The sequence below is a fragment of the Plecotus auritus genome (assembly GCF_963455305.1).
Source record: "Plecotus auritus genome assembly, chromosome: 7".
Taxonomy (NCBI): domain Eukaryota; kingdom Metazoa; phylum Chordata; class Mammalia; order Chiroptera; family Vespertilionidae; genus Plecotus; species Plecotus auritus.
The window spans coordinates 3,552,791-3,570,527 of NC_137774.1; the positions used below are offsets into that span (position 1 = coordinate 3,552,791).

Here is a 17,737-nt window from a genome sequence, read left to right on the forward strand (position 1 = left end):
GGGCGGGAGGCAGGGCGGGGAGGGGACCGCTTTATGAGGCGGCAGGTAGGAAGGAGGCGCTGGTGAGTCAGGCAGGGCGCATTCCTGCACACGGCGCACACCTGTCGGGGCAGGAGCCGGGGCGCAGCCGGGCCCGCCCCTCCGGAAAAGACTGCGGCTCCCGAGGCTCAGGCCCAGCTACCGGACCGAGGGCAGCGTGGACGGGGAGGAGCCACCCCTGCTCACTCCAGTCCTGCCCGGGGCGGGCGCAGCGCCTCTCCACCCCTCCGGGCTCCAGACTTGGTGGCTGAGCTGCCCTGTGCTAGGGGCGGCCCCTTAGCCCCGTGCCCGGATGGCCGTCGTCCGTCCAGACCCTGGGCGGGGAGCGTCCGCACCGCCCGACGGCAATGAGCGGGCACCACCTCCCCCCTCCTGTGCCAGCGCAGGGATGGGCCCAGGAACTGCCCCAAGCCAGGTCTGCCATTCACTAGGTTCTCCCCCGTTCCACACCCTCCCAGCCCCCACGTGTCCAGAGGGCGATCAGCTAGGACCGAGGGCCCTCAGGCAAACCACTCAAACCTTCCCTTGTGAATAACAACCATCAAGAGGCCAGCACCCGCCCGCAGGGAGCGGGCACTCCCATCGCTGTAGTTGTTCTTAACACGCTGCTTCACACACCTGCCCTCCCGCCCTCCCCGTGCGATCTCTGCAGGGCTGCTGATAAACGTGTGTCAGCTGGGGCCTCCCAAGTTGCCCCAGACCCCATCGGTCTATTTCTCTAGCCCCACCTGCCCACAATGCCATTCAACAGGATCACTGGCAGCCCCGGCCCAAACCGTGCAGCTTCAGGCCACCACACTGGTTCGAAAGGACCTATTTTGAGGTCTCTCTTCTCCACTGGACTGTGACCCCCGAGGATGGGCGCGCTGTAGCACCTTTCTATTCCCAGCTCCTTGCTTAGTGCCGGCACGTACACTGCTCCATCAAGTCTCCATCAAGGCGTGGCTGAGCCCAATGGGTTTGCTAGGCGGCCTCCCTGAGCCTCAGGACTCTTTTTTTTTTTTTTTTAGGACTCTTTTTTTTAAAAATATATTTTATTGATTTTTTACAGAGAGGAAGGGAGAGAGATAGAGTTAGAAACATCGATGAGAGAGAAACATCGATTCAGCTGCCTCCTGCACACTCCCCACTGGGGATGTGCCCGCAACCAAGGTACATGCCCTTGACCGGAATCGAACCTGGGACCTTTCAGTCCGGAGGTTGACGCTCTATCCACTGGGCCAAACCGGTCAGGGCCTGAGCCTCAGGACTCTTGTGGGTCAGTGATTGTGGGAGCGGCTGGGAGCCACTGCTCAGCCGCCTGGCCCAGTCCTCTTTGAGAGCTGCTCTGCAGGCGAGCACTCGGCGAGGCTGGCTCCTGGCTGGGAGCACTGTGGAAGGAGCCCAGTTTGGTGGCGGTACTCAGGCCCCCGGTTCCCCAGGTTTCTGGGAGTCTGGAATGTCATTACCTGGAGTCTGTGTATGGACCTTGGGGAGAGAGGGGCTGTCTGTGAACCATTTGAGATCATGTGCAAAACTCCAGGTGTAGCCCTGGCCGGTTTGGTTCAGAGGCTAGAGCGTCGGCCTGCGGACTGAGGGGTCTCAGATTCGATTCCGGTCAAGGGCATGTACCTTGGTTGCGGGCACATCCCCAGTAGGAGGTGTGCAGGAGGCAGCTGATCGATCTTTCTCTCTCATCGATGTTTCTAACTCTCTATCCCTTTCCCTTCCTGTCTGTAAAAAATCAATAAAATATATTTTAAAAAACCCCCACAGAACTCCAGGTGTATGTGGTATAGGGGATGTGACTGGCCGGGAAGAGGGCCCTTAGTTTACTTGTATTCCCAGATAGGTTACTGGCCCCAAAGGGGTGAAGGACTGTATTCCATGTTCATTTGATAAAAATTAAAACCTGGCCGAAACCGGTTTGGCTCGGTGGATAGAGCATCGGCCTGCGGACTGAGGGGTCCCGGGTTCGATTCCGGTCAAGGGCATGTGCCTTGGTTGCGGGCACATCCCCAGTGGGAGGTGTGCAGGAGGCAGCTGATCGATGTTTCTCTCTCATCGATGTTTCTGGCTCTCTATCCCTCTCCCTTCCTCTCTGTGAAATATCAATAAAATATATTAAAAAAAAAATTAAAACCTGGCTGTCTCATTCGGCAGCCGTAGGGCCAGAGTGAGGCTGGCACGTAGGGGCCACCTCCTCAGGGCTCTGCCAGGACGGAACTCTGTACTGCTGCTCCCACTGCCCAGCACTCCCACGGGGCTCGGGTAGGCCAAGCCAGTGCACTCGTTAGTTCAATTCCTTATTCATTTTACAAGCATTGGATGAACTCCTATGCCCGGGGCTGGGACAAGCCCAAGGCATGGAGTACACCACCTTCTTGCTTCCGGGAGCGCCAGAGCAGGCGGCATGTTTTCCAGGGATGCACCAGATAACCCACTATTCTTGTGCCTGACAACATACATCGCTTACTGGTACAGTGGTACGTGTTTCTGCGAAGAAACAAGTTAAATGATAGGGGATATGTGATCAAAACAGTTTGATGGGCAGTGCCAACTGCCCCGTCTGAGGGAGGGGCCTCCACGGTGGACAGTCGCTAGGCCTGGTCTCTCCGAGGGCCATGGGGTTGCTAGTAGATCCCCTTTAAGATTATAATCCCCCCAACTTTATTTGGAGTATTTTCAAACATGTAAAAAAGTTGAAAAGATGCCTTAGCTCGTTTTGCTCAATGGATAGAGCGTTGGACTGCGGACTGAAGGATCCCAGGTTCGACTCCAGCCAAGGGCACATGCCTGGGTTGCAGGCTCGATCCCCAGTAGGGGGCGTGCAGGAGGCAGCCGATCAATGATTCCCTCTCATCACTGACGTTTCTCTCTCTTCTCCTTCCTCTCTCTGAAATCAATAAAAATATATATTTTTTAAAAAGTTGAAGAGTGTAAAGATCATTTGCAATTTTACTACCTGGACCTAACCAAGAATTAACATTTTGTCATATTTACTTTATATGTTTGTCATATATTCCTTTATCTTTCTTTTTTTTCTTCCCAATTAGCAATAATCATGCCTCGGATAATCCTACGTTACTGCCACTGCTCAAAGCTATACATTTATCTTTCTATTTGAATTTAAGATATCATGACATTTCCTCTCCACACTCCAAATGTGTCTGGTCCCCCACACAACCACAATAACTTTATCACACCTAAAAAAAATGAACAAGAATGTCCTAATATCTGACTCAATCCTTATTAAAATTTCTTAGTTGTCCCCAAACTGTTATAACTATTTCCTTTTGAATTAGCGTCCACTCCGTCACCCACTGCAACTGTTGTCTCTCTTACTCTAAAATAGCACCGCGCCCCCCGCCCCCAATGACCTTTAAAAGCCAGCTGACCTGCAGAATGTCCCACTGTCTGGTTGCTTCCTCATGGTGTCACTGGGCTCTTTTAGCCTCCTGCCAACTGGAAGTTAGGCCTGGAAGTCTGATTAGGTTTAGGTGAAACGTTTTTTAAAAATACATTCTTACTGATTTCAGAGAGGGAGAGGGAGAGAGAAACATCAATGATGCGTCATTGGTCGGCTTCCATTTGTTCACATCCTTTTGCACACTCCCTACTGGGGATCGAGCCCTCCATCCGGGCATGTGTCCTTGACTGGAATTGAACCCGGGACCCTTCAGTGGCGCAGGCCAGTGCTCTATCCACTGAGCCGAACCAACTAGGGCCAGGTGAAACATTATTGGCAAGAGTGGTCTTAGGTTGTGCTGCGTGTTTTAATGGGTGGCACATGTCAGCTGTCTGTTAGAGATGAGGAAGTGACAGCCAGCAGTCTTCTTTGTAGAAATACGTTTTTCACTTTGTGAGTCAGAAGTCATCTAGAGCAGGGGTCGCCAACCTTTCGGACCTCACGGACCACCAGTTGGCGACCGCTGATCTAGAAGGCGCCCTGTCACCCTGCCCGGTTTCCTGTTACTCTCACCGAAGAGTTTTGGCGTCCACTGTCAATCCTTGCCTGGATCAACTATTCTTTTGACGTTGCAGAATTGTGATTTTCTGTTTCTACATTTAATAGAAGGCAGCCTTGTGATTAAAAAAAATAGAGGTTCCCTTCATTAACGGGATGAACTGTGTGCCTCCAAAAATACAGGGGAAAGGTTGCTTTTCCTTTTTTGTTAAAAAAATTTTTTTTTTAATCCTCACCCGAGGATATTTTTCCATTGATTTTTAGAGAGAGTGGGAGAGGGAAAGACAGAGAGAAATATCGATGTGAGAGAAACACATCGATTGGTTGCCTCCTGCACGAGCCCCAACCGGGGCCCGGGCTAGGGAGGAGCCTGTAACTGAGGCATGTGCTCTTGATCGGAATCGAACCCGGGACCCTTTGGTACCCACTGAGTCAAACTGGCTAGGGGTAAAAAAAATTTTAATTATGATTACAAAGCAACCCAATTAAAAAAAAACGTAGTAAAAAATATAACATAAAAATTACCGCCTTAATTTTTAAATGTATAGTTCAATAGGGTTAAGTATATTCACATTTTTGGGCAACAGATCTCCAGAACTTTCTCATCTTGCAAACAGAAACTTTATACTTATTAAACAGCACCCCATGCCTCCCCCCCCCAGCCTCTGGTTACTGTTCAATTTTGCCTCTTTATGAATCTTACTCCTGCAGTAAAGCTACCTCCTAGAGGTGGAATCATTCAGTCCGTGTCTCTGTGACCGGCTTACGTCACCGAGCACCATGTCCTCAAGGTTCCCCTCTATGGTGGCAGGTGTCAGATCTCCTCCCTTTCCCAGACAGAATAATATCCCCTTACGTCTAGGCACATCCTGTTCATCCCTCAGCCTTCAACGGAGCCTGGTTGCTTTCACCTCTGGGACACTGTGAATATGAACAAATGTAACTTCGAGACCCCGCTTTCCTTTTGGACAAATACTCCAGTGGGACCCAGGGACCACATGGTAGTCCCATTTTTTACTTTTGAGGCCTCCAGGGTCCACAGCAGGGGCCCCCGATGGAGGCTGCAGGGGAGGAAGCCCCTGGAGAGACCCTCTTGGGCCCTGGCTGTTGTGGCTCAGTTGGTTGAGTGTCGTCTCCTGCACCGAGAGGTGGTCGGTTCCATTCCCGGTCAGGGCACATGCCTGGGTGGCAGGCTCGATCCCCAATAGGGGGTGTGCAGGAGGCAGCTGATCAGTGTTTCTCATTGATGCTTCTCTCTCCAAAAAATCAATAAAAAACATTTAAAAAGTTAAAAAACAACAAAATAACCACTAAGAAAAAGAGACCTCTTGGGACTATGGGGCAGCAGCTCCTCTCCCCAGGGCTGCGAAGTCCTATCAGAGGAGGAGAGAGCGGGTCCCTGAGTGCCAAGTCCTGTGTGGGGGAGGGGATGAGGGTGCCTCCATTTTTATTCTGGGGACGGCAGGGCAGACGCACCCCGAGAGCGTTTTAGGAGCACCTTCCCCACCTTCGCGTGCCCCAGGGAAGCAGCGCGGCTCTTCACAGCCCGGCTTCCCTCCCCGATGCGCAGCCCTTCTGCCGGCGTGGAGAGGTGGCAGAGAGCAAGAAGGGCCAACGCGTCCCTTTGGGTCGGCCACGGCTGGGAAATCTGTTTTGGCCCCAAGAGGAGCCGAGCACTGCCCAGGGGCTGCTGCGGGGCAGAGATAACAGGCACAGGAAGGGTGTGGAGGCAGGATCCTCCCAGGAGCCCGGCTCTCATGTCAACAATGAGCTGCCCCCGCCAGGGCAGGAGGTGATTCATCTCCCCGCCGCACCGGGCAGTGCTGGGGGGGTACCCAGGGACCAGGCAGCTGCGGCCAGGAGCCAAGGCTTTACCCCTCCCTGTGTGGGTGGGGACCAACCCCAGCCCTCCTGGGAACTGGCTTGACTTTCAAGTGTGGGTGTGTCCAAGGGGTCCGGAAGCTCAATCACCCCCAAGGGCACAGCGGCCTCCGCTCCTGTATGAGAACCGGCTGGGTTTTGGAAGCGGGACAGCAGGCAGCAGCCACACGGGGCCTCACCCACTGTCTGGGCCCCCTCCTGCCACAGCATCTTCCTGGGCCCCCCTCAACACTGAGTAATAGTCCCAACCGGAAGACGGAGAGGGCACCTGAGCTTCCGTGTCCGCCTGCAAACAGACTGTAGGAGAGCCCAATGCATCCGAGATGCCAAGATGCAAGAACACAGCACTTTTAATAGGGCAATGGCCTGGGTGGCGGGAGGACCCTGGCCACAGCCCACGCCTCTGCAGCAACATCCTTTTGGTGGAAGGCCACACAGAGGCTCCGCGCGGGGTGGCCTCGGGAGCAGGTCCCAGTCCTGAAATACACACGGCGGCGGGAGCTCCCCGCGGCATCGTCACTGCGCGCAGTCTCATCTCTGATCAAGCCCTGGAGCGGCTCCTCCCTCGAAGGGAAGGAATGTCCGAGCCACCCCAAGCTGGTGCCTGGGTCACTGCTTGGCCTTCTTCACGATGGTGCCCACGGCAGAGATCACGGTGGTCTTGGAGCCGCTGGCACTGGTGGTCACGGTGACGACAGCGGGCAGGGTGGCCGTGGTGGTGAGGATGGTGGGCTGGGCTATGGTTGTCACTGGGATGGCCGAGTCCCACTTGCTCTTTCTCTTCTGAGCATCTGGAAATAAAGCAAGAGAGGAGTCAGGACCAAGACAAAGCAAACAGCACCACCCCCTTTCCAGAAGCCAGCGGCCAGAGTGTAGGAAACGGCCACAGGAAGCCAAGGGGCAGCCCGTGAACCGGGGAGCCCCCCCGCCCCCAAGGCTGGCTCGCCATCTCTGGGCTCCGAAAAAAGCACAGGGAGGGGGTGCGAGGCCTGGGTCCCCGTGGGGATCCCCTCGCTCCATTCGCGGTGCAGCTGCAGACAGACAAGGGCCTTCTACCTGCAACAGCGGTGCTGGCCGTGGTGGTGGTGGTGGCCGTGGCGCTGGTCGTGGTGCCTTTCTTGGTGCCTGTCACAAACTCAATCTGGAGGGGAAGAGGGAAGGGAGTAAGACCCGGGCCACGCTGCTGGTCCCACCTTCGTGCCAGCCATCTGCCCCTGGGGGACAGGCGTGTGGTTGGCATCACACAAAGCAGGCATTGAGAACCAGCTCCATCGTGACTGTGGGGGAGGGGAGGGGTTCGAGGCGCCTGAAGGGGATTTTGACTACTCGGAAGAAAACTCCCCAGACAGACACTGGATCCTCCCCGGCATCACCAGGCTTCTGCACACGCCAGGGGAACCCCTTCCCGCTGCCCCGCCTCCCCTGCCCAGGCCCTCTCCTCACACCGCGAGGAAGGGGTGCCGGCAGACAGGGGAAGGAAGCTCGGGACCCCAGGTGCGGCGCACACGCTGCAACAAGCCTGCGTTTGGAAGGGGGAGGGAAAGGAGAGAGAAGGGAAACTCAATCTAGGGCTAAGAATGAGAAAACCCGACCGCCCCCAGCACAGCTTCCAGAGGCCGCCAGCACAGCTTCCAGAGGCCGCCAGCAGCTCCTCCGCCTGGGGGGGAGGGAGGCGTCCGGGCGGCCACAACTGCGGGAGGGTCAGGCCAAACCAAAGGCGGGAGGGGCTTTGTCCTGAACTTTCTCTTGGAGACTCTGGCCATAAAGTGCTGGAGGACATGTGGTCTCACAGCCACATTTCTGTTCCCCGAAGGCCCCACCCTGCTTGGGAAGAAGCGGTGCTCAGGGCCCTAACGTGAGGGGTCATCTGGCCAGCAGATAAGGGACCGACAGGGAAGCACTGGGCAGGCCACCAAGGTCAGCTCTGGAGGCCACGAAGGCACCGACCAGAATGCTCTCAGGAGGAAACCCTGGCCTCCATTCAGGCCAGGGAGGACACCGACGGCCCCAGAGAGAGCCACCAGGGCTCTGCAGCTGCAAGGGGAGGGGACGGAGGGACAAAGGCAGCAACAAGATCCAAGAAACCAAATGGAAGCAACTGGAAAGTGACTTCAAGCTGAGACAGGCGGGAAAGCGAGCAAGGCCTGTCCATCCACAAGGCACCCCTAAGGCTGCTCCGAGCACCACCAGGCAATGAACTGGGGTGGGGGCAGGGCCGGAGAGCAGCCCGGAACCCTTGGGGCTCAGCCAGCAGGACCCACAAACTCTAACACTTCCCCTTTCATCAGGACATTTGCCCATCGCTTACTTTGGTCCGCTCCTTTTTGGCCTTTTCCAATTTGTCCATTTCAACCTTCTGGGCTTTGGCTACAAAGACGAGAGAGGCTGTTACAAAAGTCGCCTTGGAACAGCCCCCACCCCGTAGGCCGAGGGACCTTAGCCCCGCACTCGCTGCATTCCCTGCCGCTTGTCTGATGCACTACGGTGGCCTCCAGGCCCGCAGGGCCTCAGCCCAAAGGCCCAGGTGCGCACGCGCTGACGGTTCCATGTGGGAATACAGAAGGCCCAGCATGGACTACCTTCCCAGTGACCATGAGAAGCTGGAGTTCTGTTTTTTCGGGGAGAATGTTGTCAGCTGTTCACGTTAAAGCAAGACAAGATTTGTGTGGGCCAAACAAAACCCGTCTGCAGGCCGGAGCTGGTCCGTGGGCTGCTGGTTTGAGACCTGTCACTTGAGGGCATGGACCCTTTGAAATTCCTCCCTGTACCCCCTAACGGGCGCCCTTGAGAAAAAGCTGTGCTCTCGCAGCCTCACAACATGCCATCCCCCTGCCTGCGACCCATCTACATCTGCTGGGCTGGCCTCGGCATCGTCAAACCTCTGCTTGAACGTGTTTCCTCAGTGCCCAGCCCCTGGCCTGGTCAGGCGGCCCTGCCTGCACCCCACTGCCATAGCACGCACTGCTGGAATTCCCCCTTCAGCCCTCTGTCTCCTTTGAGTCATAAGCCTCCTAAGCCAGGGATGGGGCCTGTCTTGTTCAGGGCTGTACACCAGCTCCGTGGACAGGGACTAACAGAGGAGACCTTGAAATGCATGTTGCCTGGTGACTGAATGACTACACGGACAGACGAACAGATGGAGGTACAGATGGGTGTGCAGGTGGACGGACAGACAGATTAACTACTTACCTAATGCCTCGTAATAGGAGTCCTCAGACCAGCCATGGGGGTCAAACATATCCTGAGAAAGAAAAGGTTAACACTGTAGTCAGTAAGGGCCATCTCTCTCCCACAGCTCAGCCTCCGCGCGCGGGACGTACCTTCGGGTAGTTGGTGCCAAGCTCATCAATGGCACAGAACTGGATCAGCTTCTCATAGATGCTGAAAGAAAAAAACGACGAGGCCCTGAGCAGGCCCGTGGCCCTGCAGGGTGCCAGAGTTTAAGAGATCACCACCACCCAGCTCCTGGGCTCAGACAAAATCTTAAAACCCAGCGGGACTGTTCTCAGCAACTTCCCGGTGGGAGGGAAACGGGCATGGGCCTGACACGACCAGTCATTTCTGCCCGCCACTCTCGCGGGATGTACGGCTAGCCAGGGGCCAGGCGGAGCGGTGTCGAGTTGAGGGCTGCGTTTTTGGGGTCTGACCTGGACACCTGACCTCCCGCTGTGGCTGAGTTGGGGCTACCACACTCAGGCCAGGGCAGGTCCCTGCTGCTGTCACACCAGACTTTCCCAGGCAGGCACTGGGCGGAGTAAGACCAGACAGCTCTGCCCTAAAGCCTGTCACCTACATACAGAACCAGGGACTTCTTAGAGGTGAGAGAAGAACCCACAATGGTCTAGCCCAGGGGTGGGCAAACTTTTTGACTCGAGGGCCACAATGGGTTCTTAAACTGGACCGGAGGGCCGGAACGAAAGCATGGATGGAGTGTTTGTGTGAACTAATATAAATTCAAAGTAAAGGAGTGGAGGGGAGAGCAAGAGAACCAGATAGAACAGCCAGATCCGGCCCGCGGGCCGTAGTTTGCCCACGGCTGGTCTAGCCCAACCCCCTCACTCATGGGTGAGGAAACCGAGGCCTGGCAAGGTCACGTGCTTTAGAAGCAGAGTGGGGATGAGAACCTAGCCGGGCCCCGTTCTAGGCCTGGCCTCTTGGCTCCCACTCCCCACACTGGTTTACGTTCAGCCTGGATCGGAAATGGTAAATGTCCCGCGGGGATAGCAGATCGGCTGATGGTCCCTTTGGGCTCAGGTAGGATCCTAGCTGGGTCTCTCCTTGCCACATCTATGGGGCACCTCAGTCCCTGGTCCAACATCAATGACTCAACCTACCCTGCAGGCTCATGGGAAACTCACCTGGGGTTCCGGAACTCTTTCTTCCTTTGGATCATGTAGTTCATATCCATTCCCTCCTTCATCTTCCGCTCATACAGCTTCTGGATCTTGTCCTACGGAAGAGAAACAGGGCCCTATGTCCCCACCGTGCCCCCAGTCCCAGTCTGTGGTCACGTGGGCTATGTGGACACACGGACACAGGAGGCCCAGGGCCGCCTGAAGCCCTGCTCCAGCCACAGTCTTTCTCCACCCAGCCTTGACCAGCCTCTGAACCGAGCAGCCTGTTTACACCATGCTTTCTCCTGATCCCCTCTGGAGAGCTGGTGGAGGGAGCAGTAGAAAGGTCAAGGCTGAGAAGCCACGGAGAAGAGCGTGGACAAGTCCCCACCTGGTTCGGCAGCTCCTGAATCATCCGCAGAGGAGTTTCAGGCACTAGCGGTGATGGGCAGGGGCTGGAGGCTGGTTTTACATGTTAACACGGGGGCAAGTCCGCAGCGGGAGACCAGAAGGCTGTGTCCTTTCGGAGGAAGGCAGGAGTAGAGGTTTTTGGATTTGGCCTCACAAACTTCCTAGAATGTCTTTGCGGGGAGGCTCCCAGGTGGCTGGTCCCCACCACTTCACCAAGAGGCACCGTCAGGGGTCAAGTTCAGCTCTCACTTGTGAGAGGAGGTGGCAGGGTTAGAAGTCCAGTGGATGCCCTCTGGGGATGTCGGGAGAGGTGACTGAGAAGGCCCACCTTTCTGCCAGGGCCAGCGGAAGCACCGAGAGAGAGGAGCCGAGGGAAGAGAGGAACCGAGAGGGACAGACCCGAGCGCTGTGGCAAAGGTAGGCAGGGAGGCCCACGGAAGGCCCGGCCTGTGGGGCAGCCCTATTTACAGAGGACTTTTCTGGGTCTCCTGGGCCATAAGACGATTCCCCCATCTCAGGTGAACTGAAAGGTGTGCTGCGTCATGCTCTCTACCATTAGGAGGATCTAAGAGGAGAAATATCCTAACTTAAGGCTGAGCGGCTGGCTGGCTGTGCCTGGCAGATGGCTAGACTGTCCTACAGGCTGTGACTTGTTGCCTGGTGTGGAGGTTACACTAGGCGTGGGGGTGGCGGGCAGGGGGTTGACGACTCAGCAGAGGGAGGAGACTTCCGGAAAAGGAAGAGAATCTTCACTGCGCGAAGCCCCAGCCCGCTGCATTCCACGGCCCGGTCCCATGAGTCATCCATCCGTGAGGGTGGTGCATGGGCCTGCGGAGCAGCACGAGGCTCCCGGAGACTCTATGGGCTCTAAGGTAGAGCAGGTAGCCCGGGGCCACCGCGGGCAGCCGGCAGTGGGTGTCTGCCTATTGTTTGTCACAGGTCCCACTCACTGGGGACCTGAAGAGGGACCTGAAACCATCTCAGAGGCTAGAGAGGCCGAACCCCAGCTGTCCCCCGAGGGCCTGCTCCCAAGGGAGAACTGCACCAACTGCTCCACGTCCTCGGGTTTCCAAACCTCAGCTCAGGTCTGTGTGAGACTGTATGACAAGAAGCCAGGGAGCTGGCATTGTTGGGATACGAGCATGGGAATTTTATGCATAAAAAATGCTTGTGTTTGACATTTCTATAATTTATTTTACATTCTGATGGTCCCTCGGTTTCTTAACAAAGTTCCTTCTGAAACGTTCTCATTGGCTCAGCTGTGTTGCATAGAAAAAATGTGTCATCTTCTCTGTCTAGGCATAGGACCTCATGGAGGGCAAGCCAGGGTGCTCCAGCCAGCGCAACACCAGGTGAGGTGGCGGAGGGTGGCAGTTAGTACACAGCCAGCACCAGGTGAGGTGGCGGAGGGTGGCAGTTAGTACACAGCCAGCACCAGGTGAGGTGGCGGAGGGTGGCAGTTAGTACACAGGCAGCACCAGGTGAGGTGGCGGAGGGTGGCAGTTAGTACACAGCCAGCACCAGGTGAGGTGGTGGAGGGTGGCAGTTAGTACACAGGCAGCACCAGGTGAGGTGGCGGAGGGTGGCATGGGTACACAGCCAGCACCAGGTGAGGTGGCGGAGGGTGGCAGTTAGTACACAGGCAGCACCAGGTGAGGTGGCGGAGGGTGGCATGGGTACACAGCAACTCCTGAGAGCAGGTAAGGGAGGTAACCAGGACTGCAGGCTCCTCCCCACCTGGGTGTTTCTTTTACAGAAGCCTCTTCAAGTCAGACCAAAGCAGACACCTGCCCCGGCCACAGCAGTCAAGCTCGGTGCCTACCTGCAGGTGATTTGAACATCTGCCCGGGGGCTCCGGCGGGATCTTGATTTCATCAGGTGACATATTCCGGACTCTTTCAGAAAAGGAGGCTGTTTGTTGAGAGAACAGAGGAAAATTCTGTAGGGAGGTGGGGTTAGGCTAGGGGTTACATATGGGCAATGGGGGGTACACAAGGACAATGTGGGGGGGAGCACATACAATGTTTTCAGGGAGGGATAAATGCTATGGAAGTGTTCAGAGTAGCCTCTCAGAGGGCAGTGTCATCTGAGTTGAGATCATGTGACCAGAAGGAGCCAGCATGTGCCCACTGGGAGGAAGGAAAGTTCAGGCAGAGGGTGTAAGTGTAAAGAACGCATGCCAACATGTCACAGCAGTAACTTTCAAGGAAAGAGTATGCCCGGGGGGTGCTGGCAAATGGGAGGTGGGGACGGGAACAGCCACTATCTGCAGCACCTGCCAGTTCCCGTGGTGTAAACTCTGCCATGGCCAACGGCAAGCTACCAATGTGAAGCAGCTGAACCCAGGGCCGGGGAGGGATGTGCACACGGCTGACAGTGTGAGCCAGCTCCAGCCGACTCCAGCCCCCCACTGGCTGTGTCCTTAAAGCAGCCTCCCGGGGTTCCGGAAATTCAGAGTAGCTTAATGCCACCCTTCTCACCCTAAGATAAAGGATAAAGAGGGCACGAGGCTCCCTAGATTTGGGGACTCCAAGCATTCAAAGCTACTCTGTGCATAAATGGCATTAAAAAAATTACCTGCTAGAAATTAGCTTAGGGTCTTTCAAAAATAAACAGACTGATCGACCCTCTTTGGTCCACCTCATTCTTGGGAACAAAAGGCCTGATTCTGAAGTGGGGAACCACAACTCCCAAGGGACAATTCCCTCGGAGACCTACCACTGCCCCCCCAAGTCCCTCCCCCCCCCCCCACTCCTTTCCCCGGCCGCCCCTGCGACTGCGGTCCTGCTCTGGATCACTCAGACAATGCGCTGTTTGTTGTGAGGTCTGTCTGTGCTCTTTAAAACACTCGCTCATGAAAAGGACCATACAATGAGCAAAACAGCAGGCGGCACGGGGTGGGGCAGGATGAAGAGAAAGAATGAACAAAAAGCACCAGCAACAGCCAGCAGGCACTTACTGGGTACCCTCTGTGTGCCGGGCGGCCGAGTGGCTGCGCTCTGCCTGGGGGGGGCCTGGCACAGCCTCCCCTTCTCCAAGGCTGGGTTAAGATGTGTCTTAGCAGACAAGATGCTTTGATTTCCATTGTTACTGTCAAGAACTCGGTGCTGATACAGTTGAGGGTACGGCTCCTTGGCTTAACCAGTCTCAGCGGTGGCCGAACACGCCCGCACACACTGCCAGCACCGAGACTGGGCTCAGCCAGGGCAGGGTGTCCCCTCTCAGCGTCAGTGGGCCACCCCAGGTGCCCACTGCCCAAGAACCGAGCACTAGAGCTGCCATGTGGGGCGAGGACAGGAGGACCGCGCCTGGGTGACATCCTGCTGTGGACCCGTGACGGCAGTGCAGCCTCGGAGCCGTTTCCATCAGGGAACCACTTTGCCCAGCACCTTCCCCTGCCTCCTGCCTCCTGCAGCAAGGGTGACACCCAGATCTGGCTGAAGTTCAAACTCATTCTGATTTCCTCCTTCCTCCCAGCCCTGGAGAAACTGGAGTTCGAAGGCCCAGATTCAAGCAGGTTGCAGAGTCTAGCGGAGAGGGAATGGCTGGGGTGAGCTGGGCCTCCGATTTCATGAGCATCAGCAACAAGAGCGAGCAGGGCCTGGGCAGGCTTTGGGCACACGGCAGGGAGGGGCAAACTCTTCCCTGGCGTGGAGAGTGCATATGTGCACGTGACGCACAGACAAAGAATGCCCTTTGGCATTTTCCAGGAAAGCCTTTAGGAAAAACAGGGTGTGACAGTGTTGCCACAGCAACCCAACCACACTTGGGCTCAAATGGTACACAGTATGGCAGGGGCAGGGAGAGCCCCTCCTGAGATGCTGTGTTAGAACAAGAGAATTCCTAGGAAGTAGCTGGCAAATGAAGTGATACGTTCAGGAAACTAGATAAAAGGTTATCCCTTCGATTTCAGGAGCAACCTTTTAGCAATTCATTCCTAAGTGCCAGGGTGAATCGGAAGAAGACATCAGACCCACCTATGTGGCTGTTTGCGTAGCCAGAGCCTCCATTTTCCCAGGGGACACATGGAGAAAGGTGCCCAGCACCGGGGGCGGGGGCGGGGGGGGGAGGGGCGGCGGCAGCCGTGTCTGGCTGCTCCTAGGTCTGTCAGGGCCTCACTCAGGATCTGAGAAGCCTGCCCTCGGTGTGATTCACCCCCGTGCACATCCAAGTCATGAAACAGCGATGGCACCCATAGCTGCCAGGTGCCAATCTAGCAGGAGCAGCCAGTCAGCTGGCTTAGTAAGGAGGGAGGGAAGGATGCCTGGCGGCTACTGTGGGGCCATGGGCAGGAGGCACTAGCTCCCAAGTGACATGAAGACCACCACCAGGCGCCATGGTGCCAGGCACGCCCATGGGGCATTGGTGGGCACCTGGAGGGGACGGCGAGAGTGTGCTCAAGCAGCTGGAAAGACCGAGAGGTCAGCTCCTCTGCTGTCATTTGCTCCATTAAACCTGGGGCTGTCTACACAGATGAAATGCTTTCACACTAGGGGAGCAACCCGAGTCCTCCACCCAGAGAATGGACCAAAGGAGTGGGGTACAGGCCTCCTCAGTGAGAAAGGGTAACGGTAATCAAAACAATGAGGCTTAAAGGTCTGTGTCCTCCACAGGTAAAGGGATTACAGGAATGGTGCCGACAGCTAAACAATGAAACAAACAAAAACAAGAAGGAAACATCTGGCAACGTCTAGAAACATGTCTGCCTGTCACACTTGGGCCAGGAGGAGGGCAGTACTATCGATATCTAGTCCAGAGAGACCAGTGATGCTAAAACCCTGTCCGATGCACAGGCCAGGCCCCCACAGCAAAGAGTTATCCAGTCCCCAAATGTCGACAGTACTGAGGCTGAGAAACCCTGACTTATGTGACCTTCCAAACGAGGAAAACCACAGTGAAGAAAGGCCTCTGCCTGCCTGGGCTGAGGGAGGGGACAAGGGGACATTCTGGCGTCACGGAGGTGTTCTGTACCACGTCTGTGGTGGGGCTGACCACTGCATCACCTGTCGAAACGCACCAGAGGGCACACCTTAAACCGGTGAATCTTACTCTGGTGAGTCACACCTCAGGACAGCTATTTTCTAAAAGTGGCAAGGAGAGAAAAAGTGAAAGTTGGTTGTGGAAGTTGGGGCGGACATGGCTGATGCCCACACACATTCCACCGGAGGACAATGTGGCCTCGGGCTCCTGGGTGGGCTGCTCTCTGACCCCACCGCCCACCCCACCCCCAGTTTCTTGGTAGTAAACAGCAAAGACGATGGGGCGCAGGGAGGGCTCCAGTCTGTCCTCACCAGGGACCACCCACTCGGGGAGGCCACGGGCATCCTGGCAGGGGCTGTTTTTCCTCTGCCACAAAGCCAACTAGTGCCCCTACAGCGCCATATTCTAAAGAGCAAACCCTAAGGCCTTGGAAAGGTGTGATTTTCACAGGATTCGAAGGACTCATACTCCATCAGAGAATTCAGGAATAAAGGGCCACTCAGAGTGGTCACGTTCCTACCCAATCCTCCCTCAGAAGACAAACAGGAATGATTTTCAGTTCTTCCAGTAGGAACACCAGAATGGGTCCTCACCTCCCACCCCCGGTGAAGGGACCCTGTCCAGGGAAAGGACAGGTGGAGGCGCTGCCGGCAGCAGCGTTTCCAGGCTGTGTGAAGAGTCAGCAGGCAGAGAGGGGCTGCCACAGGAGGAGCGGCCGCCCCTCGGTGAGGTTTGCCGGACTGTGGGAGAGCAGGTATGAAGCCAGGCCACGCCGAAGGAGCTGAGGGCTTGCAAAAGGTTTAGGAGGCTGGGGTTTAACAGACCTCAATGCCATTTTCCAGAAATGGAACTACCCTGCTCTCCAGTCACAAAGGATCCCGGACTCCAGGACTGGGCGGCATGCTCTCCCCCGGGGACAGAGCAAAGTGCCAGCAGAGGCCACGTGTCTGCTCCTTGAGCACATGAATATGCCAGCAGAGGGCGAGAAGGGGGTACAGGGACGGAGGATGGGCCCAGGGCAACAGGGGAATGAGCTCCCGGCTGAAGGGGGCCCTGCGTCCCCCCTACAGCACTGGCAACTGACCAGAGCCAGTGAAACACACATGACTATGATTTTCAAAGAAGAATTGTTTGTGGGTGTCTTAGGAAATGCCAAAGGCCCCGAGAGAGAGAGAGGAGGGGAGACGAGGATCACAGCAGAGGAGCCATGCCCGCAGGCCCCAGCAAGGCTCAGAAATATGCCCCGAGGCTCCCTGGGAACTTACCAACTAATTCCTGCGGATCCCGCTTTTCTACTTCTGGGTTATCCTGCAAAGACAAACAGAAATACAGGGAGGTAAGCCTGGCTCCTGACCCACAGCTGCTTTACGCAGAGACCACTCAGGATAATCGAGGAAGGAAAAAAGGTGAAGGCACCCTAAGAGTGAGCGATGCCTGGGGGGAGGGGCTTTGGGGATCCCTGACCCCTCTTCTTCCTTCCTTCATCAGAGCAGCTGGGATGCTCAGTTGCCCGCTTCAGTTTCTCCTCCCGGCCTCCAGCAGGGACCAATACCGCCACGATGGAGGAGAACAAACGCCAGCCAGTGTCACCCGCATACCTGGACCCTCCCGATGCCGTCCCCTGGCCAGTCACCCCAGAACACCGCCGCCCCAACCTGGTACTGAGGAAGCAAGAGGGGGCTACTTTATAACATGAAATACCAACACTAAACACAAAAGACTATCTACTCCGGAGAGATTTTTCTAACTTTTAGTTTAAGCAAAAAAGGGAGACTTCATCGCAGGGGCAGCCCGTGGAACCCGGAGCAGGCACGGCGCGGCCTTTGATCACAGGGACCGAACCTCAGAGGCGCTCCTCCTGGCTCTCTTCTGCTCCCCTTTTGGCTCTTTCCCGTCGGCTTTATATTCCTGCTACAGAAAAGCTCTCTCTGATCCTTCATGCGAACTACTGCCCCCAACGCCTACTTCCATGGCCCTGGGTTCTAGGCGTGCGCAGAACCCTGAGAGCAGAGGTTTCTGAGCAGACGTTTCCCTAGCCTTGCGGTGCATTTCCCGCTGAGTAAAGGCTTCCCCTCACCGGGTCTACCTGGAGAAGGGCGGCCCAGCCTCGTCACAAGCCCGGCCGGTACGTGGAAACAGCTGCAGA

The 17,737-nt window shown here is 56.1% G+C and overlaps 1 protein-coding gene across 2 annotated transcripts in view; it reads right to left on the reverse strand.

The window, feature by feature from the left end:
• Positions 1-4,428: 4,428 nt before the first annotated feature.
• SAP30BP (SAP30 binding protein) overlaps positions 4,429-17,737 on the reverse strand; it is a 33,519-nt gene continuing 20,210 nt past the window's right edge. Inside the window, exons 4-11 of one of the 2 annotated variants that reach the window (XM_080679994.1) lie at positions 16,857-16,899; positions 12,434-12,522; positions 10,225-10,316; positions 9,187-9,247; positions 9,056-9,107; positions 8,175-8,233; positions 6,923-7,007; positions 4,429-6,657 (exon numbers count right to left, since the gene is read on the reverse strand). In XM_080679994.1, coding sequence (XP_080536120.1) covers positions 6,476-6,657; positions 6,923-7,007; positions 8,175-8,233; positions 9,056-9,107; positions 9,187-9,247; positions 10,225-10,316; positions 12,434-12,522; positions 16,857-16,899 — 663 coding nt within the window. In that variant the 3' untranslated portion in view covers positions 4,429-6,475. The remainder of the gene's footprint in view (positions 6,658-6,922; positions 7,008-8,174; positions 8,234-9,055; positions 9,108-9,186; positions 9,248-10,224; positions 10,317-12,433; positions 12,523-16,856; positions 16,900-17,737) is intronic. The other variant, XM_080679993.1, reaches the window with a different exon arrangement.